We start from the raw sequence: 24974 nt of genomic DNA, 5'->3' as shown, positions 1-24974 counted from the left end.
AGGAAAGGAAGAATTATTATTTTTTTCTTCTTGTTAATTTAGAATAGAGTAAAATAATGTTTTATTAAGGAGAAATAACAAACTGTATGATTATATATCCGTTATCGATTAATATTCATATTGCTTTCCCTGGAAATTCAACGATTAATCAAAGTAACATGAAAATTCAGGTTTATTTTACCAAAGACCGTTTAAGATATCTAAACAATATCTAGATTTAATTTTATTCCTAAACAATGTCTAGATCTAAACTCCATGTTAACTAGACTTTGTTATTAAATATCAAATTCTCTAGACATTATTATTTAATGAAAAATATCAGATATAATATAGTACAACTCTGATGTCCAATCGAATAAACTCAATTTTTAATGAAGTTTAACTAATGAAAGAATATATTGACGCCAGTCTGTTAACAGTACTCCACTTAATAATAATAGTTTAAAAATTAATTAAAAATATTAAGCTGTTGTTTTCAATTATATTTTCCGTGTATTAAATGATTCCTTGTAATAATATGATAAAACTATTAATCGATAAACTCATTCCGTAAATTAAATTGAAATATCTTCACACAAACACAAGTGCAATAACTATTCCCCGGGATTTTCACATCATACTGGATAAAAATATGTCGATTTTCTTTTATGCACATCAAATAAGATCCCATCTTAAATTTACATGCATAGCCGAATGTGTATACTGACCGTAAAGGACGAGAGCAATATTTACCAAATGCAATTGATCTGCAACTTCGTTTCTCTATCATGGCAAAGGCTCAATACAACTACATTACAGGAGAACAACACGCTCAGTAATCACAAGCAATGAATCATAGGAAAAAAAGAGAAAGCCCACAATCGCATCAAAACTCGAAAGCAGTGTTCGCAATAGATGATAAACCTTATAATCTCTCCAGATATGGCGCAATATTTGATACCCCATAATCTCTTGTATACTTTCTCTACAAGGTTGTCTCTATTTGCAATACTTTCCGCGGGGTAGCAAAGGTCGTATCGTATATAACAAAGATTATAATCCATCTGAGACACTCAACCAAACGGAGAGGGAACTGGTCCTCCTCCGGCAAGAGCATCTGATCTCTTGATGCTTCCCATTCCGCAGACAATGCATCCAGGTGCAGTCACGGCCGAAAATTTGGCTCCACAGAGATCACAGACATCATATCCAATGGTTGACAGCCTGCTTAATGTGGCAGCACAGAATTGTGAGGGATCTTCCAAAGGATCAATGGACTTGTTTGCCAAACCCCTCTGAACACACAGGTCGATCAGGCTTCTAAATTCCTCCTGCTTGTTTGAAGGTGCTTTAGACAACAGTAATTCTAACATTTGCTTCGAATAGGCATAATTTTGTACATCCATGTTTCTTTTGATGGCAGTTCGAATGCAATTTATTCTGTGCTTAGCTAGAAGTGGCAGGGAACCAAGATGACGTGAAAGTCTAGCCATCTCATCTTTTGCACTTATTGCACTCGGACCATGGACTTTCTGCAGACGTCCAATTTCCTGCAAGAATAAAGGTAATACAATTTAACAATCATCCACTGCATTACAAAACTATAGAGTCGAAGCAATTTCGAAGGTTCATGTCTAAACAGAGAAAGCCAACATTTGTAGACTGCAAGGTTAAAGACTTTACTGCGCAAGTTTACAAAAAATAGTTTCAGCTTCAATAGTGTAGATAACGATTTATTTTCTGTCTTGCAGCTTAGATTCAACTAGTACCCAATCTCAACAAACAAGCTTGTGATTTGTGAACTGTGCTGTCAAATAAAATAACAATAGATAAGGGAAAAACATGACATTTTCTTTGCATATATTCAGATGAACTGGTTAGAATGTGTAGTACTGGCCTAATAAGAGTTTATATTGAGCTGTATATGGTATCAAACATAAGAGGTGTATCATTCGAAAAGTTTGAATCAATTGGATTTTAGCCCCTTTAGCCTTATAATGTAGAGAGTAAGGTGTCTTTTTTGCCCTGCTTGGTACTTCAGCTATTCAACAGGAGTCACCCGACATCACTTACAGCATATCAGGAGTCTTAACACGGATTTTGTGCTTATTGCCTAGAGAAAAAAAAGCTTGTCTACATTTTTATAAGATGTCCATCCTATGGGACCTGCGTTTAAAATTGAACAATTGCGTTCAGTACCCGGAGAAGAGTGACTGCTATCTTGTATTGAGCACAGATTGTTGCTTGAGCTTTTATATCGATTCCACGAGATTGTTCCTTAGCTAAGGCAAGAAAAGCTTCATCAAAGCAAGACAACGCATCTGAAAGATTATTTTGCTCCAGGTGAGCAAGTCCAGTCTTGAAACATACAGAAGCAGCAGCTCCACGAGGAACCTGTCAGAAGATTCATGACATTATATTGGAAACAATGATGAAACAATGTATATGTCGGGCAGGTTCAGAGAAAAGCTAATTCCCTAGTTGTGTCATTATCCAACGAAATAACCTATCATGTTCATAAGCACACTAGCTAAATCAAGATCTTTTCTCAGGCAAATTGTCCTAATTTCTTCTCTAGCATCCGAAAAATTATGACATGAAAATTCTTCTCTAGTGACTTAAGTTCAATCCAGATCATCTAATTCTCGCATTACTACCCAATTCTTTCCTTGACACTCACGAAGGAACAAATATTTCAGAGAACCATGGAACCTGTATCATTCAGATATCACTGCATTTTACTTTCTACATACCTGTCCAGGATGCACAGCAATTTGTTGAGAACCAGTTTGTTGAGTCTTCCCTGAATCGGGAGACTTTGGTGCTCCAAGTATGCTAAGATCAAGAGGTTGACTAGAAATTTGAGCCTGGGTAGCCTGTAACTGAGAGTGAGGTATGACCACAGCCTGAGATGAGGATTGTGGTGGGACACCACCATCAGGAAGTCCTATGGACTCGATTGAAACAACGGGTTGTTGAATGGTTTGAGGGGGAATACCACCTTGAAGAGTAGCATCAGCTTCAAAAGCACCAACTTGATTAGTAGTTGTCTTAATATTTTCAACCCCTGGAGTGTACTTAGAGAGAAAAGTTCCAGCAGGAGGTAATCCAGCAGCCACTTGAAGGGATGGAATTGTATTCTGAAAGAAATCCTCGGGAATAGGTCCTGCTTTAAGTCCCCCACTCACAACGCCACTAGTTGGCTGTGAAACGAGTTCAGGTTGAGTCAATGTATCTGTACCAAAAATGTCACCAGGAGTCGAAACAGTAGAAGAATCTGACCCTGTAATTGCTGGAGGCAGGGACAAAATCTGGCCAAGATCCTGGCTTCCACCAGTTGAGGACCTGGTCCTTGTAGGTGGAGCTAACGCTTCACCAAGTTTAAACTGTCTAGTGGCTTCCTTAATCTTATTCACATCCACAGTAGAAGAGGCAATTGGCTTGTCCCGTATTTTTATGTGTAACTTTTTTACTTTGGATACTCCTTCTTCATCACTACTGCTTCCATCGGCAGCAGTTCCATACATGGATTTCTTAAATTCTTCTTCTGCTTTGGCCTGTTCATCAGCAGAGGAACTGACAAGCTGTTGGTTAAGGCTTTCCAGACCCATCAATGAATCGCCTTTGGTATTACCAACCACATTCGATTGATGATTAGATACAGATTTAACAGAAGATGCTTCAGGTCCATTTATTTTATTATCATTACCTTTAGGCATGAAAACCTTAACCAAACTATCTTCCCTCACCTCTACAATATTGCCCCTTCCTTTGATTGAGCCTAAATACACACCAATATGATCTACAATAATGGATGGTATTGTACCATCATCAGTTTTCATGTATGGTGTCACTTCTGCAGCAAGCTCCCACTGAGGTATATCCTTCACAGCAGTAGGTGTTTTAATTTCCCAGTTTCCACCACCCCATTCAGGTCCTTTTGGAACCATACTCTCAGCGGCAAAGTTGGCAAATATACCTTGCGTCCATCCAGTCGATCGAACTCGTAATATCCTATCACAGTATCTCCTCAATTCTGAGTCAAGACCTTCTTCTTCCAATTTCTGAGCAAGACGCCGCATGGCACTTGGATTCAGGTGGCATATAAACAGATCAAGCATACTTTCATGGTCTGCTATAACTTCAAATGTTTCTTTTGCACTATCAAATTGACCAAACCTGAAAATAACCTTCAATTAGAAAAGTAGCAAACTTGTAGATCATGACATTCAAATAACTTTCAGTACCAGCTGCACGCCAAAACATAATTTATGGGAGCTCAAAGTTCCAACATTCACAAAAGAGATGCATGTCACTAGATCAAGCAACACATCTAAGCTATAAAATGAAAGAAAAAAAAACATTGATATAAGCAACATACAAGATAAACATCTAAAGCCAGACAAAGACAATTTGAAGCGTTATACAAGGAGTAAGAGGCAATCAATAACAAAACCAAAAAGCAAATCAATCTAGAAACAAAAATAAATAGAAATCATAATATAATACACAAACCCTATCCATTTCATCAATGCTACTCATCTACGGTAACAAATGGATGGACTGAATAACAGAAAACATAGAAGCATGTGTAGAAATCATATTTGTATCTTTATTATATATTTCCATGTCCCTTTACCTTAGCTAAATATGAAAATAAATTGCAAACTATAAGATATTGAAGTAAATCCTTAGAGATTATAAGGAAATGTGAAAAATTTCCTAAAATATAATCTAAGATATTCTAAATGACTCAAAGATATCATCACAAGAATGTGAAATGAAACATTATAAGATTTTTTCCAATTTGGATTCTTTGATGAGTTTTTGATGTTATTCCTATGTTGAACCTTTAAGATACACTAATTGACGCTAATTTTAATGTTTTAAAATATATTAAAAACCTTTTTAATATACCAATATTAGTGTATTTTAAAAGTACAGTAGAGGGATAATACGAAAAACTCAATAGAGAATTTGAACTCATATTTTTCATATATTCTAACAAAAACAAAACCTTAACATATTAAAAAAGATTAAAATCTTTAAGATATAGTTCAAGTTAATTAGGAATAAATGAAACGTACATCATAGTTCAATAATTCTTTTATGTACAACAGAAATATCAAAAGCACAATCAAATTTCCAACTTTGCCTACCTGATACAGGCATAACCCAACTGCCTGAACCGGTGAAATAAATGAGATGTGGGGGGGCATTTTGGGTAATCTCTGGAACGCAGAAATTCATCTTTCAAAATAGATAAAGCAGTGGAAAAACGAAGAGCTTTCACAGCATAAACACCGCGCATCACCTATGATGAAAATACTCACCTGCTCATATGTTCAAATAAACCAAAAACGAAAATGCCAAGAGCAAGGAATTATGTTGCCTACTTGAGTGAACTGTGGACCTGATTGTGACAAAGCCACAGCTAAATCTCCACAGACAGGAGATCCTCTAGCAAGAATATCCAGAGACCTTGGTGTTATGCGCAAACTGTCAAACCTGCACTCCAATAAAAGAACAGTGCAAGTGTTACAAGCTTTAATATAAATTTATGCAAAAGCCAAAAGTTTTTGAAGTCTACAACCCAGATTTTATGCCCATTAGATATGATTCATTGTGTAGTATATATCAGAAATTTGGTGCCACTCGAATTTATACAAAATACGGCGTGAAGTCTCATTTCAAAGTTACTTAAGTCATGGCTCTAGGTCAAGGTCAAAACTCGAGCATTGGCTCCCCTCGTTCTAACCGCATCAACTATATGATTTTTATAATCTGTTGTAATGGTTAAGGTCTTCACCATCCTTAATCATCTTGTCTTGTGAAGGCATTTTAGGACAGCAATCAGAAACCAATTAAAAAGCCAACAGTAGTCATTCATGAACTAATAGTTAAAAAAAGTAAAATATGGTACCTAAGCCTCGACTTTTATACATATGACTCGGTAACACATAAAAATTACTAACACCATATTGTGTTACTATTTGATTTATTTAAACCAATTTTGGGTAATAATCTAACTTTCAGCAAAATGGAAATATGCACATCAAACTGCACCTGTTAGGTAAAGTTACCTAAATATTTCCACTATATAAACATAAGTTGAATTTTTCTAGAAGTTTAAAGGAAAAAAAGAAGGAAACCTTGATGTTATTTGGTATAATATTTCTGACAGGTCAAGCTTCTGCTCAAAACTTAGCTGCATTGTGGCAAATCCAATAAGAATTGGTTCAAGAAGACCAACAAGACAGCTTTTGATCTCAACCCTCTTCTTTTGTCTAGGATTGATTTCCGTGGGGTTAGCAAGCAACAATCGGTCATTCAAAGAACCAACCAACACTGCACGAGAAACTCATAAATAGATCAGTAGGACTGCACAAAGAAATGTACAGTAGTTGAAAATAAATAGAATATGCGTATCAAATAATTTATGGTTAACAGATTATGACATCCTAGCAAGCGGCAAGAAAAATTACCCGCATAAGGCATACTGATTGAGAGGATAGGCCTAACTTTTCCATCCCAACCAAGTATACTGATAGTAGTAGCAGTAGAAAAAAGGAGGGCCGGCCCAACCCACAATAGAGATCTAAAGTGAGTATGAGTTAAGGTTTCCACAAAGAGAATATATGTGACACAAAAAATTAAAATTAGGAGGGAGAATTTTAACAAACTCTTTGGTCTATTAGTTTGGAGCAGAGGCAGGGAAAAAGAGTTTCCAAGAAATCCTCCCCTTCAATTATGTTCCCTCCAATCCCCTCCTCTTAACAAGTCAGTTCACTAGTGTAAATAAATGGTTTGTTCATGTTGTATAGAAATAAGTATAAAGGATATTGGAGGAAGTCCCTTATCAGAATTTGCAGAAGTGGCAGCAAGTATATCAAGGGCTGCTGAAACAATAAGGACTCGCTGTGTTGTTAATATTCCAGCAACATATCCCCTAAGAGTTTCTTGCCAGTGCACCTGCCAAATTTGAAGAAACACATATTAGCACCTAGCAGAACAATGTAAAAGAGCTATTAGATAATATTTCCACAAACAAGGAACACAATAATCAACTGAAGCAAGAATGAAGGTTCGAAACCATTTTTATTTTGGATGGATAGGGGGAGGATAGAAAAGGCTCATTAGATATTGCTTCCATTCTTACTTCAAGAAACTAGATGAGTTTAACTCAACCCCACAAAACCAATATGTAAAGTAAGGACTATCAAAGATCTATAAGTTATATTTAAATCACATCTCTAATTGTTGTGGGACTAAACCACCACTAATTAAGACAGTCCACAAAAGAGATTGCAAAGTTAACGTCACTTTCTACCACTGCCCCTCACCCCAAGGGCCACTAGCTGGAGTGTGACAATACAACTAGTGAAGTAAGCACTACCCAAGATTATAAGTTTTATATCATCCCTATAGAGACTGCAATTAAGGCAGTCGACAAAGAGGTCGCAACCACAGTAGAAGTTACTGCAGTTAACGTCACTTTCCAACACTCCCCTCACACTTAGGAACACCAGCTGGAGTATGACAAATGTAGGTGTCCCAACAATGGATCTAAAATAGGCTCTAATACCACTTATATCTGAGTGAGTCAATTTTATGGTTTCTTAGAATTTGGAAATAGCTTAACTCAAACCAATAATACTCACTTCAAAAGCAAGGACTGCTCAAGCTTTATAGAATCTATTTAAATCACATCTCTAGTCAATGTTATACTAAGAACGCCTAAGACTTGCATCTTAGTGGCTATAGTTTATGATGCTTAACTTAGCCTTTCTAGTCAACCTTTCCATACGTAGCCCTTCCCAACCTAAGGGTGACCAAATTTCAGGCGGCTTTCCAACCTCCAAATGCCTAGGGCTATAGACCAGAAGGATGGAAAACTGGTAATACAAACAGTTGGACAATGGATCTATAATTGGCATCCACTCATATACTATAATTTGACCATAGCTCAAATTGATGTGACATCTCAAAGCACACTTTCACATTGAGAAAATTGGACACATTAAGTGTAGAACTGGATATTTGTGAGTGGTCCAATTGTCAGTGACCCAATAAGCATAACAAACCTTGCTATAACAAACTCTAAAACCATCTTAAAAAGTGAGCTTTGGGCCTAAATCAACTTTATAAAACTGATTTGTAAAATAGGGTTTACATCCACTTATATACTATAATGTGATCAATAAATTAACTTGTAAGGTGAAAAATGTCCAAACATTATAGGTTGTATTAAGTCATATATTTAGGCAACGCAAACCTAAACATACCTACGAGTCACACGTTAGTGATTGTAATTGATGACACATAGGTGACCAAGTGACTTTCTAACATTGCAACATAAATTGTATAAGTAATTTTTTACTAGAAATTATACCCACAGACAACTACCCTCCATATTGTTTCAATGAAAGGAGATGCATATGCAAGACAGGAAACATGTAACATTGAAAAATTACTCTAAATGTCTACCAGTGGCAACCACCTTAAAAAGTCCTTTAGCATAACACAAAGAAGTATCCAAATGAACTCTAAGGCCAAAGAATCAACCACAAAATTCTAGCACTTTTTTCCAACAAAATAACCACAGAACTACAAATTGAGAACAACATGAAAGCATTTTAGCATCTCTCTATTGGTTCCAAAAGTTGTAAAATTAACACTTGTTTTTGGAGATCCATGAGGCAAACCCAACCTTCACCAACACATAGACTACTAAACAATTTGTTTCCCTCTTTTTCTAACTCATATTTTCCAACTATTTTCACTTAACTTCAAAGATGCACTTAAGAGCTATTTGGTAACCATAATTGAAACACACACTTCTAAATGATACCTGAAGTACAATCTCGTTTCTTTTCAACTTAATTGACTTTTTCCCCTCACTATTAGTTGATAAGTACTGGCCATTGGCAGTTGAAGTTGATAGACGGTACCCTTGTATGAGCTTTGCAATTCCAATTTGGTTTCCATGAGTAGCGAACATCAAAGATGAATCTACATTCACAGAAATCACTTTCAATACTTAATGCTATATTCTAATTTCAACAAGTGACGAATTTGTCTGTTAATGGACAGATAAATGGATTCACATATGGTTGAGATATTCAAGCACCTAATGGAGTAGAAAAAATGCGATCAACTTCAGTTTCAAACATATACGGTGTTGGGCCACGAATTGAACCAACAGTTGTCTCTGCAGTTGCAGTTGCAGTTGGGTTCTCTTCAAAAACATTTTCATTGTCCTTAGCTTCTTGAGAGGCCCCTCCTGGTAGAGTATATACACTCAATACTGTTTTGTCATCATCAAGGATTGCAAACTGATTTTCATTGGGGCCAACAAATGCTGCATCTCTACCTACAAGACGGTTACTTGAATTATTAAGATGTAACACATGACCCAAACCTGACTGAGAAAAAAGTTTACTCCAGTTAGAAATACCTTTTACTGTGCTGCTTTTACTGTTTGCTACCTGTGCATCACTATTTTCCCAGTAGAGCACAACTTCATTTGTTGCACCACTAAATTCATAAACTACAAGAAATAAGCGCTGTTTTTTACTGTGTATCAGGTATTTTGCTCTGTACTCCACATTTCCAGGAATCTATAGAAAAATAATGAATAACATTACAAGGATGAATATGCCAAATTTGCATAATTTTCCGGTTGAAATATATAAATACTTCCAGCAAATCAATATTATGTAAAATGAAAATCTCAACAAAAAATCACAAATACAGAATGATGTTTGTCAAAAATACTACTCTCTATGTTACCGAAGTATATAGCTTCCGGTAGACAGTGTCAGATCCAGAAGAAAGATTATGTGCCATAAGGTTCAGTCCATCCATATAGTATGCCCTGACAGGATAATGCAGAACTCGGTTTCCTTTACTAAAGAAATTTAGCTCCAAATGAAAAGGCTGGCAGTGCACAATGGCGTCAGTTGATTGAACAGAAAATAAAACAAATTTTTCAAAACAAACTGTTACATGAATCATACCTCGTAAACTGGAAAGTCCTTCAGATGATGCTTGTTATCAAGAACAGTGATAAGGGGCAAGCGTGATATAGGAGAAATTTTTGCATGGCCTTCCATAAAATGCTACAAAAGTATGTAAAGGTATCATTAAGAAAAACTTGATGTAAGAAACAAAATTGCAGACCTCTCACTTCTTTGTCTCTTAAAGTGCATAATGTAATGACATAGTATGTGGAAACAGGAAAAAAAAAATGTTTCATTGATCTGCAGCAGATTTTCTCTGGAATACATTTTGTATAAAAATTGGGTCTACCCTAAGGACTTCAATTTCTTTTCTCCTTATTCCATTTAGAAGACATGGCTTTAGTAAAGCCTGTGATGCACCAATACGTTCATCAGACCCCATTGTATCCAAAACCTTAGATACAACGAAAATATGTATTGGTAGAGTGTGTCAGTAATTAAAAATAGGGTTAAATATGTTTTTGGTCCTTCAAGTTTCAGCGAAATTTGGATTTAGTCCTTCATCAAAATTTTTGATCAATTTAGTCCTTCATATTTCAAAATGCGTGAATTTAGTCCTTTTAACCAAATTTTGTTACGTTTATCTGACGTTTCAAGCGCATTTCATGATAGTATTTAAATTATTTACACTGTTTGACACATTTTTGCTTCAATGTTAACTTAAATACTATCATGAAATGCGCTTGAAACATCAGATAAACTTAACAAAATTTGGTTAAAAGGACTAAATTCACACATTTTGAAAGATGAATGACTAAATTGGTATAAAGTTTTGATGAGGGACTAATTCCAAAATTCACTGAAACTTGAGGGATCAAAAACATATTTAACCCTTAAAAATAAAAGAGTGCTTAATGTATGTGGAAAGAGTGTTAGAACTATTCCTTTTGGTACAACTAATAACCCTGTATTGTGAATTCTAGTTGTCCTTTGGGTTTAACCTTATAAAAGACAACACGTAACAAGGATCCCACACCCAACTCCTTTTTCCTTATAAAACACTCTGGAGTGTTTTCTCTGTTACATATGAAGAGAGATTGATAAGCCTGTTACATGACTCAATTCTAGATGTTTCTTTTGTTATTTCTTGAAGACAACTTATTGTCTTTAGTCTTAATTTGATAACAGCAGAAGATCAGTTCCATATGCAACATTAACTCCAATTCAATAACAACAATAAATAAATAAAATTAGAAACATACACTATAAAGAAAAGCCTTCCTCGCAATATCTGATATCGTAAGATGCCCTTGGCTGCAATAAATAGTACAGATATCAACAGTGACATCAGATCCTTACGGAAAAAATAATTAAGCACAATTTAGGGAAGTATCCAACCATTGTCAAATTTCAAACTGATAACTTAATGCTTAAACTAAACAATTACCAGAAGACTAAATTTGGAGTGTGTATAGTGATTATGAAATAATAGATTATCTTGGACCCCACAATTTGACAGGAGAAGCAACTGATCCTACCAAGTCATCCCCAAGGTAGCATGAACAGAACAAAATAGGAACAAATGGAATGGAACGCCGTTGTTTTGTTTACTTAGAACTATTTTTGGTAGGCATAGAACAAAATATAACAGTGTCCTGATTTTGCATTTGGTGCATACTAAATAGAATAGAACACTGTTTTCAGCTATATATGTTGGGGTGCCAAAGTGAGACAACCCGACTTATCCGGGTCGGCTCACCTTTTGGTGAACCAAATATTTTGTAACCCAATTCGACCCAGCACAGATTGATGGGTTAGTGGGTTGACTCACTTAAAGATATCTTGTTCCAATTTATTTTATATACTTATTGCAATACAATCAAAATGGATTAACTCAACTCATTTTTGTATAACAATACAATCAAAGTGTTTACCTATTTCTCCAAACATTAAATTATTATAAAGATAGTAGTTAAAAATTAAAGTGTCATAATTTTCCAACAAATAAATTAAACATCCAAATTATTCAAACATTATTGAACAACAATCTAGTTTTGAAAAGATCAAATTGCCAGCCTACATAATTATAAGTAGTAAATAATTATAATAAAAATATGAAAAAATGGTAAAAAATATACTAAAAAGTTGTTGTTAGAGGGTACAAGTCAACCCAGCTCAAACCCACCAAATCAAGTTCAATTTAATCCACATTTAAAAAAAAAAAAAAGAACTTTTTCCAACCCACAACTTGAAACCGTGGTGAGCCAAGTTGGTTTATGAGTTTAATTCCATTTTGACATCTCTATATATATGTATCTCCATCTTATTTAAGGTTGAGTATTTAAAAATAAAATAGAAAAGACACTCCTTTATGTTCCACTTTACAATGATCATCATATAATAATTTGAAAAGAATGTCAAGGCTACTGTAACAACTTATGCATATCTGACAACGACTTAATGTAACAGGAAGAAACAAATTTAAAAGATATTATAAAAAAGTCATTAATAACAATACTGGTTTGATTTTAGAACATAAATGCATAGAATAATTGAATACAAAGATAAATACTCTAACATGTAAATATAAATGTATTAGGTAAGAGATGATAGAAGTGAGCATCAACTGTATTATTAAAATGGATGGTTAAGATTAAAATTGAAGAAAATAATCTTGACCATCTTTGTATGTTTATTTGATCAAGATTTACTTCTTTCACCTCTCATGCTGGCACTACAATATATATGTGTGTGTGTGTGTGTGTGGTAAAAACAGTCCCCGTTTTAAGAATGTAAGAAATATAAACATAAGTCATCCAACCCTACATATATGATCAAGATTAAAAATTAGTTACTCACCATAAGACTACTTAAGAAAACTATGTGCATTTATCTTTTAATCCTAACCATTAAAACATGATTCTATGGTCTACATCTATTGTTTTCATTTCTCACAGTAGCAAAAGTTTTCACTTGAGACGTTCCCCCTAGATTTTGGGCTTGAGGTGTGTAATTTAACATCACAAAATCAACTTAAAAGTTGAGGACTGAAAAATCTTTATAAGGATCAACAATTAACCGTATCTCTACATGATACAAGATCTCAACCCCTTAAGAGCCTACATCCCAGCAGCACACTCCAGAGACATGCAGAGGTGCTTCCTCAACTACATAAGAACCTGCTGACACCTGGGTCAGCGGTAACTGGCTGAACCAAAAATTGCACTACAGGTGTAAAACAAAAGGCAGAGGATTGAACAAGAGTAGCTCTGCGACCAAAACTAAACTAAACAGTAATAATCTAATTGGATTTTCCATGACAAAGAATAGAATATGTAGGGCAAACAAGATATAACCAAATTAGAGTATATAAATGGGGTGCAACTCATTCTATGAGCTTGATTTTCAAGGTGAGTCAGGCCCAGAAACAAAATTGAAAGATGATATTATAGAGCGTATCCTAGTTGTTGTTGGACATATTGAACGATCTACAGATTCTCAAGCTTGCAAACTTCACACGCAACTCAAGATGTTTAGTCTACACCATAGTGACATTGGCTAATGATATGACCAACTTAGTGCATGCGTGCGTGTAACAAAACAAATCAGAAAACTTACAGTGCAGTATTTCAAATTTCACTAATTAAAACACAATACTTCGACAACTTCAATACTAGTAGATTTGTTGACCAAACCCATACGCAGATATTGGTATCAAGATCCATAGAAGGATACCCAATCAAGATAAAACTCTTAGTAGTAGAATAGATATAAGCCTAAGTGGTTTAAGAGAAAGTTTTAATCCCATTTCCCATATTCACTTTATTTCCTATTTTAGAAGAGGAAATGGTGGAAACAAAATGAACTTTGAAAACAAAGTAACACATTTTGTAATTATTAATGAAAACATGAAACCAAACAAAATAAAAAGTAAGCCAAATAGATCCTTAGTCCAAACAGCATAGCATAATTAACCTTATCATGTTCTTATAAGAGACTATTGACATCCGATCCTCTAGATAGCTGCATTTTCTAACTCACCCTTTAAGATGATGCTCTTGTAGTTGAGATTGAAGTTGATGGTCTGCTAACACTCCAGAAGAACCCAACACAGAAAGTTTTTCCCTTAAAACAGATGCTGCAAAGCACCTCTACCATCAGCATATCTTTAATGTTAATTATATACAAAATGAAAAGCAATTACCTGAAGATCCTCGTGCACTTTGTAAAACTGCAAACAGTTGCTTTCTCCCTTCTCTACTGTATCTGGCCCTATTTTTTGAACTGTCGGCTACTGTCACATTCTGATAAAATAAACACCAATTTATCTTCCACATTCACATACAAGCAAGGTATAAACAAAGTAAGGTAGCACGTAACTGCAAAAACTAGTGCTGCTAAATTAAATTTTGGATGAAACTCTAAAGATTTGATGCGTGGCAATGGATAAACTGTTTCTCCACCCTGTTGAGAAAGGATGCGAGGGATATCAAGTGATTCAATAGCTGCATCATAATTTAATACATATTAGCCAAACACTCATAGAAAGAATAGTACAAGAATGAAGTATGACTATTGTTATTATGTTCTCTCACTATATATCTATCTATTAAAAGATTCTATAACTACGAGGAGAGAGGAAAAGTAGAAGCAGAAATATTCTGCATTGTAATTAAAATAAGCTATCAAAATTCAACACCAACAGGAAGTCATCAGGTATTCAAGGTAAAGGCAGCAAGAGTCAATATAGCCAACCTGCAGGCTCAAAAAAATTAGCCTGAGTGGGAGGTCCATTAGGATTAACTGCAACACGTGTTTCCCAAACATGAAGATTTCCATCCTTAGATAGAGTTACAAGTAAGCGCAACATGGGGAGCCAAGCAACTGATGTTATAGGATGAGAGCCAACTTGTTTTCTGAAATTTCAATAACAAAAAATTATTACATATAACCATAAGAAGCAGCCTAAACTCAAATATTTACATATAAACACAGGATAATAATAAATAAGAAACCATAGGTGACAATGACTAAGCCCCAATCATGGTACAAGAAAAAAACCAGATCATAGTAAATTAAACTCACATTCCAATCATAATAGGTCTCTCAGTTGATACATCCCAGACCAGAAGTGTACCTCGTCGGTCCCCAACAAAAATCCATTCCAGGGTCGGATGAAAGGCAAATGCACCGGCACCAACAAGCTTTATGGTATTGTCAACTGAGTAGTAAAAACAATATAAATACAAAAACTATTAATATAAAGCATATCTATAGGAAATTAATATGTAAGAAATCATCTTACTTTGTAGTGTGTAATGAACAGCATAGGTATGAATATTATATGCTCGAATCAACCCTTCTGCATAAGCAACATACTGTGATGGAAAAACAATCCAGTCAAATTCAAAAAACATAGGATTGTAGTATATCATTAACATAAGAAACTCATCACTAGAAATGTCTTACACCAGAACCACATCACATGTACTTACAAGAAAATGTAATCTCCTAAAATGATGCACAGTGAAAACATTACCAAAACAGGGAGGCGAGGATGACAAGCAAGGTTGACAACAGGCTTCTTCAAGTCTGTCTTAATTTTTGTGGGTGCTCTACCACCTTCAACAGTTCCAACAACTTCATTTGTGCAAAAAAATATTTAACAGAAACAATCACCATCAGTAACCAAACTAGTACAAACACATTTGTTTAAACACATTATAAGGCATATCCAACCTGTCACACTCATTCGTTTATGAAACCCAAAGAAAACAACAGGTTGTAGTGGGGTCAAAGCCATATGAACTTCTGTATCAGAAGAAATTTGCTCTGTCTTCTTCTCTGGTGAATGTAATACACATGTTTGCTCTAAGTCAAAATCACAAGACCGTATTGTACAATCCTACAGATGTAAAATCAACCAACAGGCACGATAAGAAGAAAAGAACTGCCCAATCACAATATATAAACTAATATAGAATACAATTGAGGGGCATAACTAAAAAATAAAACAGGAATAGCAAGTGAATTGTCTTACTTGCAAAAAGACCTAAGTAACAGAATATGAAACAAACGAAATTCATAAAAGATCAAAACTGATTAGAAAAAAAAAACAAAAGTTGAAATGAATAGGAGAATCTGTGCTTAAGCATTTTTGTATCTAAATGAACATTAACATTAAAATCAAAGAATAATATAAACATTCTTTTCAGTGAAACTTCTTAATTTTAATTTTTTTTTTTTTCTGGATTTCATCAGGTCAAATACTTCATCAGTTAAGAAAGATCCTAATTCCTAAAATGTTGTCCACATCATCCGCAATACATCCATCAAGATTTTATTTGCATATTACCACCTCTATAGCCAAAAATACAGAAAAAAAAAAAATCCTGAACATTTGTGTGCAACAGAGAGAAAATTAATGTTTCTGAACAAACCACAATCTTTTGCAAAACTACATCCTTCTTTCATCATAATGAAAGCATGTCTACACTTTCCACTAAGAATTTCAGATACAGCAAAATGGATTATTTTGAGGGATGAATGAAGGCACATGAAAAGTTCAGTTATGGTCAACCTGGAGGATTGCAATCACAGTATGCCCACTTGTAGGACTATAAGACATTCGTACAACAGGTGCCCCAATGTCAAGAGCGGAAATCTTGCTTCCTGTTAATGCATCAAATTCTGCATACATTGAAACAAACCATCAAGTAAAACAGTTAAACCCAAATCAAGTCAACACAAAAGGAAATGCACCATGCAACAACAATAAGTCCACTCAACTCAGACTCAAACAAGAGTTCTAAATATGGGAAAACACTTTATTTACACAAGACAATAGATCGATTAGAATCCCGACTAAATTTAAAAAAGAAAGGACAATAACATATACATTACTAAACCCATATTTTCTAACAGTACTTGACAATATCAGCCATTACTAACCTATAAAGCTACAAACAGTAGTTCAGTCTCTTATGACATTGTTGCACTAATCCATTTGTCCTCTAATCCACATAAGATAAGAGGATTTGGTCTCTAAACATCTAAGATTTATTTTCCTGCAAATCCTATTTTCAGTTTCTCACTTCATTTCACAGCAATGCCTCCTGCCCTGAGAATAAGTTCTTGTGAAAATCATGCACTCCTTCCTGATCAAATCCTTTGTTCAGACTACTGTTCCTGATCGGATTAAAACCAATGATTTACTTCAGATTCAAAGATCCCTAAGTTTATCTCCTGATTGTTGTGTAATGTGGACTGTTATTTGTTCTTGCATTGTTTGGCACCTTCCTTTTCTTGAAAAATAAGTTCTTGTGTTTTGGTGAGCATCGGGTTTGTCCCAAGAATCTTCCGCAGCCTTCTGTGCATTAATGCGAAGGATTCAGTAATGCTAGGCATGCTGTAAAGATTTAGCATTGTTCTGAGTTGGCTATTTTTTGGTGTATTTTATTAGAAAGATATGCTAGAATTTTCTCTGGACTCTTTTATTGAGCTCATTAGGAATCAAGAAGTTTTCTACCTTCTTTGCGGTATTGCATTTATATAGGAGTATCTTTGATAAACCCTCAAGTGTCTGGCATGCAATGTTGCATGTTTTTCGTCCATATTTTTTATCTTTTCGTTTTTCATGACATCTTTTTTCCTTAAGGATATTTTATCCTTTGCATTTGAATCTTTCTCAACTTTCATAATAAATCATTTGTTTATGAAAAACATTTTGACTAATCTATTAGGCCAGGTTGATGTCAAGTTTAGACTAATCTATCGCTTTGTTTCTATGATTCTAAAAAATTTATTATTCATTTAATTAGAGAACATTTATTAGAAATGAAATATTTTCACTCCCTTCCCTTTTTTCCTCAAAAACCCCACTCCTCAGCATATGCTTATGATTTTCCTTCTGAAAGATGTAGAGAGAAATTATCTATATGTTGTTCCAGAGGGCTCAATAATAGCAAGTGTTGGCAACAAGGTTTTAAAAATAGGTGCACAACAGGAGTTTTGGCTGAGATGTTAAAGATCATGACACAATTTTAGACCTTTATAGGAAAATATGACATATACCAAAATGTTACAAATCTAGGAGCTTATGTACGTTTCAGAGAGAGTGAGAAAGAATGTATGCTTCATAGTTCAAACTTGGATCCGGTAAAATATGTAACATGAGGTGATAGTGTCTGCTTCATAGTTCCTAACGAGGTGATTATAGATATACAGTAAAAAAGTAGTTAATTAACAACGGCTCAGGTATCACGGATCAAATCAACATAAAAAATAGCTTCTACTGGTGTTTGTGCCTTCAAAAACTAAAGTTTCAATTCAAATTAAGCCGCAGGAGCATTCATCAACCATTACAAATATATATATATATATATATATATATGAGCGTCTGAGTGAGTGTCTGCTTCATAGTTCATATGTAGATGATTGTGAATACCCAGCAGAACCGTAGTTAATTACCAACGGCTCAGATGTCACGGATCAAATCAGTACACAAGATTACTTCTACTATAGTGCGCGCCTTAAGAAACTAGTGCTTCCAGTGCAAGTTAAGTACCATCAAACGACCATAACAAGCACACAGTTAAACAAACTGAATTGCGAATTAGCAAGGTAAACTAAGTTCGAGGAATCGAAGAGGTACGAAAAGAGATAGTGTTGGTGTCTCACCGACGATGTAGGTTCCTATGGCGACCGCGACAAGAGCTTGGTGAGGATGGAAGCAAGCAGCGTGAGGCTGCAGAGGCCTAACTCCACGGCCGACGTGGCGCAGATCCAGGTGCTGCAGCGTCGTCCACTCCATGGATCGCGTTCCCAAACCAGCAACACTACTTCACCACATTCAAATCTTGTTTGCGCTTTTTCGAAAACCCGAAACTGTGCTTTCCAATGCTGCAATTATCGATCTGCAATGGAGTGCGGAGAATCCAGGGAGAGATGAGCAGTGAGATCGCGGGACGGGGCGAAGTTAGGAATAGCCTGGTGCAGAAGTTGGAGATGGAGACCAAAGGAGAGGAGTTAAAGAAAGAAAGTTGTTTTGATTTTCATACGGGGTCAAGCTAATTTCCTTACCGGGCCTAATCCTGTCGGCTGGTGGAGTAAGGGTTTTTCTTCCTGCACCCCCTAAATTACAGAATACCCGTTTTATCCTTATAAATTTATAATAAAATTGGACAAGTCTTTACTTCACCTTCTTTCTTTTACGTCTGCACCCGAACCTTTCTTCATCTTCATTTATTCTTTGACTTCTTTGAGTGTTTCTTTATTCTGCACCGAACTTTTCTTCATCTTCATTTATTTTTAGACTTCGTTGAGTGTTTCTACATTGTCTGGGTTCATCATTGAAATTCTTTTTAAGTTGTAAAAAGGTTTAGAGGCATGAGCATACGTAAAAGATCAAACCAAGATGAAGAAATGGTGAACCAAAATAAGAAAGAAAGACTTAACAAAGGTCGAGAACAAACCAAAGATAAGATTTGGGTGTAAGAAGGAAGAAGGTGAAGTAAAGACTTGTCTTTTTATTATAAATTTATAAAGATAAAACGAACATTTCTTAATTTAGGAGTGCAAAAAAAAAAACAATAGGACTGCAAGAAGAAAAGCCCGTGGAGTAACTGAGCCGCATTTATCGTGGAGCAGACCCAATAAAATATGGCTAGATTCTAATTGGACTGATAATTTCGTTTAGCACTCTAATTCTTTCTTCTTGAACTTTTATAAGAAAAAGGTCCAAATTACTAATAAATTACAAACATTTTGAGTTGCATAATTGCAAAATTAATTATAGATTTGTGCAACTCATAATTTAAAAAGGTGTTACAAATTGTATAGACGAATATGTATTTAGTATTGTACAATTGGGTTTCAAATCATGTATTATAAAATGTATTTGAAACTGTATAATTTAAAATTCAATAAATTGTGAGTTATGTAATTAAGAAATTTTGGATATATTATCACTCCTAAATATATTTTAAGTTGTACAATTCATAATATATTTATAAAATTTGTAATTCAAAAATATTAGATATAACTAATTTAGAATTATTCAACACTAACACTAAGTGGAGGGATGTGCATGAAAAAATCATGAATAAGGGAAAAGATCTCTTTTACAAAAACTTCTTTTGGGACTCTTCAAATAATGTCAACTTGTATTTTTATTTTTGTGTGTTGTCAGATTACCCGAATTTGGAATCCAATTTTATTATATTTCAAAGGTTTAATTAACTTTTAAGTTCCTTATGAAACTTGTGACGTTGAGTTGAGTCTTTAATAAACTTTTGTAGTTTATTAAGTTTTAGTGGTTTAATTGCATTGTGTGAATTATGTCACCTAAATTAGTGGTTCTTATATGTTATTTTATATTTTTTTTAATCATCATTTATTTCATCATTTTTCTCACTAATTTCAACTACTTCATCCTAAGAATTTTGCAAAATTAGTTGTATATCTGATTTGACTCTAATCGTAGAAGATATTAAAGAGGTACAAGTAATGTTCATCCGCGATGGCCTAAAGAAATTTGTCACTTTACTCGTTGGCTATCCATGAGAAAATACTCTCAAGTTTTTTTTTATATTTGTGGGTACTCATTATACCCACAAACAATTATTTAAAAACAAATCTTTAAATTATAAAATTAAATAAATAAAAAATTAAAGCATAATTCAAATCAAATTTCAAAATATTATTACAATTCAAATGAGATTCACCAAAATATAGATTTTAAAAATTAATATTTTTAAAAATAACTTCAATTTTATATGCCTAGATAGAAAATAAAAATATATGAAATCAACTTTTAAATAATTCTTCAATAATTAATGTTTTTTTCGTTAGTAAATTTATTTTGATCATTTGATTTAAAAAAAAAACTAAAATAAAACTCACTAATAATTGTTATCTAAGAAAAGTATAAAAAACTAAATAAGTATGAGCAGGTAAAAGGCACTTGTACCCACCTCATTATTTAGTATATGTCACGGACTTTATCCATGAATATTAGTATAGAGTTTTTTGTCATTCCTTCTTCCATCTTATGAATCATGTCAAAGTTTTAAGTGCATTCACTTGTGGAGTCAACTTTTCAGTTTAGTCATCACCTCCATGTTCTACAACACATGCATGAAGTTTTAATTTAAATGTTTCACATATTTTCAGTGTCAAGAGTGGAGAACGCAGCCATGTTTCAAATGTTTTTTATGTTAAAGAGAATTGCATTATTCATGTGTGGTTCCTTCATAATTAATACACACGACAACATCGCTAAAGACTGATTTTTATGAAAACTTTTTTACGGGTCAATACTTTGCTCACCAAAGGTTGATTATTAAATTTTTGGATAAGAACATTGTGAATGAGGTTGGAAATTTATTGATACTATGTTAAAAAACAAACTATAGTAATTGAAATTACTAATAAAAATTATCACATAAGTGACAATAATTATAAAATTATAATAATATAAATTTTTAAATTTTTAAAATAACATGTGAATAAATTGATATCATGTTAATAAAAAAATTGAATAACTGAAACTCAATTGAGAAATATAATATACAAACATGTTATGGATTATTCAATCTCTACACTACATAATTGGAATACAAACTATCCGATTTTTACATTTGTAGTGCAATCAACCAAGGGAAGAGAATGACAAAAAGATATAGAAATTTAGATTCGTTTTAAAGTTAGAAAAGTGTTTAAAACGATAAATATAGAGTTTAAGAAGAATAGCCAACCTTTTCGAACCAAATTGATTTTTTCCTCTCACTTGAGCTTCATAAATTTCAGTTTTTTAACAGACAAGACTAGGGTAACTTTCTACATGCAGGCATGACAATATTGCAATGTAAAAAAGTAATAATAATAATAATAATATTTTGAATTAAAAGTGTTATATAATTAATTTTGAATTGTTGTTATAATACTTTGTTTCTTCACCTCGGTGTGGTGTGGTTTGTCCCTTATGGGAATGAATTGTTGGATTAATTAATTAACATGTTAATACAGAGAGAGTGTGATAGGTTTGACAAACGACAAAAGAATATTGGTGGAATGTGATGAAAACGACAAGTCGTAGATGAAAATAAAAATATTTTTTTGATACTTTATTACTGGAGCACTAAACCAGAAAGCATTCCAACACGCATATCTAACTTCTCTCTCGTCGTGTGGCTTAAAATCACGAACTCCGCTTCCGAATTCGCATGATTGCCAAAAAGGATGAAAAGGAAACATGTCTGCAAGGGACCGTAGTTTGAATATAGTATCAATTTGTTCCTCTGATGTGATCTCAGTCCCTAAGAATAGCGAGTTCCAGCAACAATTATCTTTGATATTTCTTTTTTTTTTTTTCAAGTGTTTGAAGTTTTAACATAGGATGTGCCGAACTCTGGAACATACAGAGAACAGAAAAATGGCGAAGCGAGATTGGCTTACGGAATGAGTTGTGGTTTTTTCCAGATTACTTTGGAGGCAAACGCATAATAATGATTGAATGCGTGTCATTTTCCCCATCATGGATTCTGAGTACTAGTTCATAGTGTTACTATTATCCATATGGTTGATTCCTCTATTATCATGAATGCCAAATGAAAGCACGCTGATAATTGCGAATAAACATGAAAATTTGAACCAAATATATGTACTGTGTGTGAAGGAAACAGGGTTCCAGATACTCTCTCTCTCTCGCTCTGCACCAGGATTATTCCCAAACCATTATTATTCTTACGTTGCAATCATGCTGTACCAAATTCAGCTGAACAATATCCTTAGGAATTTATTAAATATTGGAATTATTGTTCTTAAATATTGGAGTCTGAAAGAGATTACCCACAAGCTATGTAAATAACATTTCCCTTTTAGGTTTAAGTTTATTTATTCTTTGATTGCAAGCTTTCATTTTAGAAAAACTTATACCCAACTGACCCTGAGAAGCACCCTAATTTAGTGGTTATAATTTTGAGGTAGTTTGTGATCCTTTTTAGCCCTTTAAAACTTGAAAGGTGAATGCAAAAAGAAAAAAAAAAAAAAACACAATTTTATGGTCAAAACAAAATTATGTGTAGACAATAACAGAGGGCAGGTGTATGGAATCTTATTCCTGTTGGGCTACCTAAAATTCCACCTTTGTGGATAAATGGGTATCTGTAGCCCTTATGCGGATATATACGACAACTTCAAATGGCCTTTGAAAATAAACATGTGAAAAACAATAGTTTTTTAACATTTCATATTAATATTTATTTTACAATAAGTGGGTTAATTATTGAACAGTATTATAAATATTACAAATAATATATAAATTTAATTATATTTTACTTTTTTAATATTACTGGAATTTAAACGTGAGAAGATGAAAATGTCAACTCTAAGGATCATTAAGAACAAAGGATTCCGTAAACGGGATAGTTACTCCAAGTTGATCCAAATGTGGAATATAACTTCATTTATGGTATGTTTGGACGATACAATTTAAAACGTTAATTAATTTATTTGGAAAGTTTAATTTTTTTTTAAAAAAATGAAATATTTGGATGAAAAAATTAAAAAAAAATGAAATTGAGAAATTTTAAGAGAGTATTTCAAATAACTAAAATGTAGAATTTAAAAATCACTAAAAATCGAAAGAAATTAACATTTTTCAAATTGTGGAATTGTTCATTACTTAAGACAAAAAAAGTTCAGAAGTTCAAAAAGTCGAGTCAAGTCGTACAAAAGGTCTAGATAACTCAATTCGGGTCGAAGGTCAAGTAGAAGCACGAGTCCAAGGTTAAGAAGAGTCGACCCAGGTCGAAAGTCAAATCGAGTCAGCCTGAGTGGAGGTCAGTTGAGTCGGTCCAAGCCGAAGGTCGAGCTAACTCAGGCCAAGCCGAAGGTCGAGCCGAGTCATCCCTAATTGAAGGTCGAGCTAGGTCGGCCTTGGCCAAATGTCAAACCGAGTTAGTCTTGGCTGAAGGTTGAAACGAGATGGCTGTGAACCAAGTTGGTTTGAGTTGAAGGTCAAGCCTAGTTGTCCGTGTCGTACGTCAAGCCGAGTTAACTTGAGCCAAAGGTTGACTGGAGTCGACCTAGGCCAAAATTATACTCGAGTAGGCCCAGACCGAAAGTCTAGACGAGATGGTTATGAGTTAAGTCGGTCTTGGCCAAAGTTCAAGTCAGGTCGGCCTAGGCTAAGGGTCAAGTTGAGTTGACTAATACATAAGTTTTAAAGTAATATACCCTGCAGAAGGTTGAGTTGAGTCAACTCGGACTGAATCAATTCAAATCGACTCAGGTAGAATCGATTCAAATTGTGTTGAGGTCAAATAGATTCAAATTGAAATAGGTCGAATCACTTGAGGTTGAGCTAAGTTAAGTTAGACTTAAAGGTAGAGTTTAATTCACAGTAAAATAGACATTGAATTGCTTTATTTAAACAAGAAAATCGAAATGTAAAATATTTCAATTACTTTATCCAAACTAATTATTTAAGAAACGAAGATAATTCAATTACAAGTAATTCAATCACTAGGTATTTCAATTTCTTGAAATTGTTGAAATCCATCATCCAAACACAATGTTAATTCTTTTTTCCTTATTTTTTATCTAAGCAATACCAATTAAAATTAAAATTGTTGTAGATTTTTGGGATTGGAAACTTCCAAATAATTCACATTACCCTTTTTTTCTTAGAGAGTAAATCATGGTATAAAATATCAATTTTAATTTATGCTTTTACAGTCCCACAAAATCTATTGGAAGTCTTGGCTAAAGATTGGGTCAATTTGGAGTATATAAGTGAGTACAAACCTTACCTTAAAAGTTTGTTTTGTGAGGTTGAGTCAGACTTAAAATTCACTTATTAACATGGTATCATAATCATTGTTAGAGTCTATCCTAGCAAGATTTGTTGTTTATTGGTTATATTGTTTCACCTGTTATCGAATCGTTGTAGGACCATCCTTTAATGTCAAGTCTCACACTCGACATGTATATACTTCGGCATGATAGGAATGTGTTAGAAGTCTCACATCG

General features: G+C 34.0%; 1 protein-coding gene across 3 annotated transcripts; it reads right to left on the bottom strand.

Annotated features, from left to right (window-relative positions):
• Nucleotides 1–588: 588 nt before the first annotated feature.
• On the bottom strand, nt 589–18972 carry LOC114178620. 3 transcript variants are annotated; one of them, XR_003603344.1, is made up of 25 exons: nt 18621–18972; nt 16522–16631; nt 15681–15846; nt 15481–15581; nt 15247–15319; nt 15027–15162; nt 14697–14857; nt 14322–14446; nt 14146–14245; nt 13983–14079; nt 11204–11255; nt 9999–10100; nt 9772–9918; nt 9437–9599; nt 9110–9352; nt 8831–8991; nt 6823–6951; nt 6465–6582; nt 6132–6327; nt 5376–5487; nt 5139–5293; nt 2733–4158; nt 2179–2373; nt 904–1529; nt 589–787 (listed from the first exon to the last, which is right to left on the bottom strand). XR_003603344.1 is itself a non-coding variant. In XM_028064626.1 (24 exons), the coding sequence occupies exons 1-24, from the start codon at nt 18751–18753 to the stop codon at nt 1053–1055; spliced, it is 4878 nt and encodes a 1625-aa protein (XP_027920427.1). In that variant the 5' UTR covers nt 18754–18972; the 3' UTR covers nt 612–1052. The 3 variants fall into 3 exon arrangements, 2 of the variants coding, with proteins under 2 accessions (XP_027920427.1, XP_027920428.1); XM_028064626.1 differs by having other exon boundaries at nt 612–1529; XM_028064627.1 differs by lacking the exons at nt 15681–15846; nt 16522–16631; nt 18621–18972 and having other exon boundaries at nt 612–1529; nt 15079–15162.
• Between the last annotated feature and the right edge of the window lie 6002 nt (nt 18973–24974).

Source organism: Vigna unguiculata, chromosome 3, assembly GCF_004118075.2.
Source record: "Vigna unguiculata cultivar IT97K-499-35 chromosome 3, ASM411807v1, whole genome shotgun sequence".
NCBI classification, from domain to species: Eukaryota; Viridiplantae; Streptophyta; class Magnoliopsida; order Fabales; family Fabaceae; genus Vigna; species Vigna unguiculata.
Note: the sequence above shows the minus strand (reverse complement) of the source record. Positions and strands in the feature narration are given on the sequence as shown.

Excerpts from the sequence above, each read along its gene's own strand:
- LOC114178620 (XM_028064626.1), bottom strand. The coding sequence starts at position 18,753 with ATGGAGTGGACGACGCTGCAGCACCTGGATCTGCGCCACGTCGGCCGT. Across the intron at positions 9,919-9,998 it reads AGGACTTTCCAGTTTACGAG|CCTTTTCATTTGGAGCTAAA; the intron begins GTATGATTCATG and ends GTGCACTGCCAG. Across the intron at positions 6,952-8,830 it reads GAAACGAGATTGTACTTCAG|GTGCACTGGCAAGAAACTCT; the intron begins GTATCATTTAGA and ends CAAATTTGGCAG.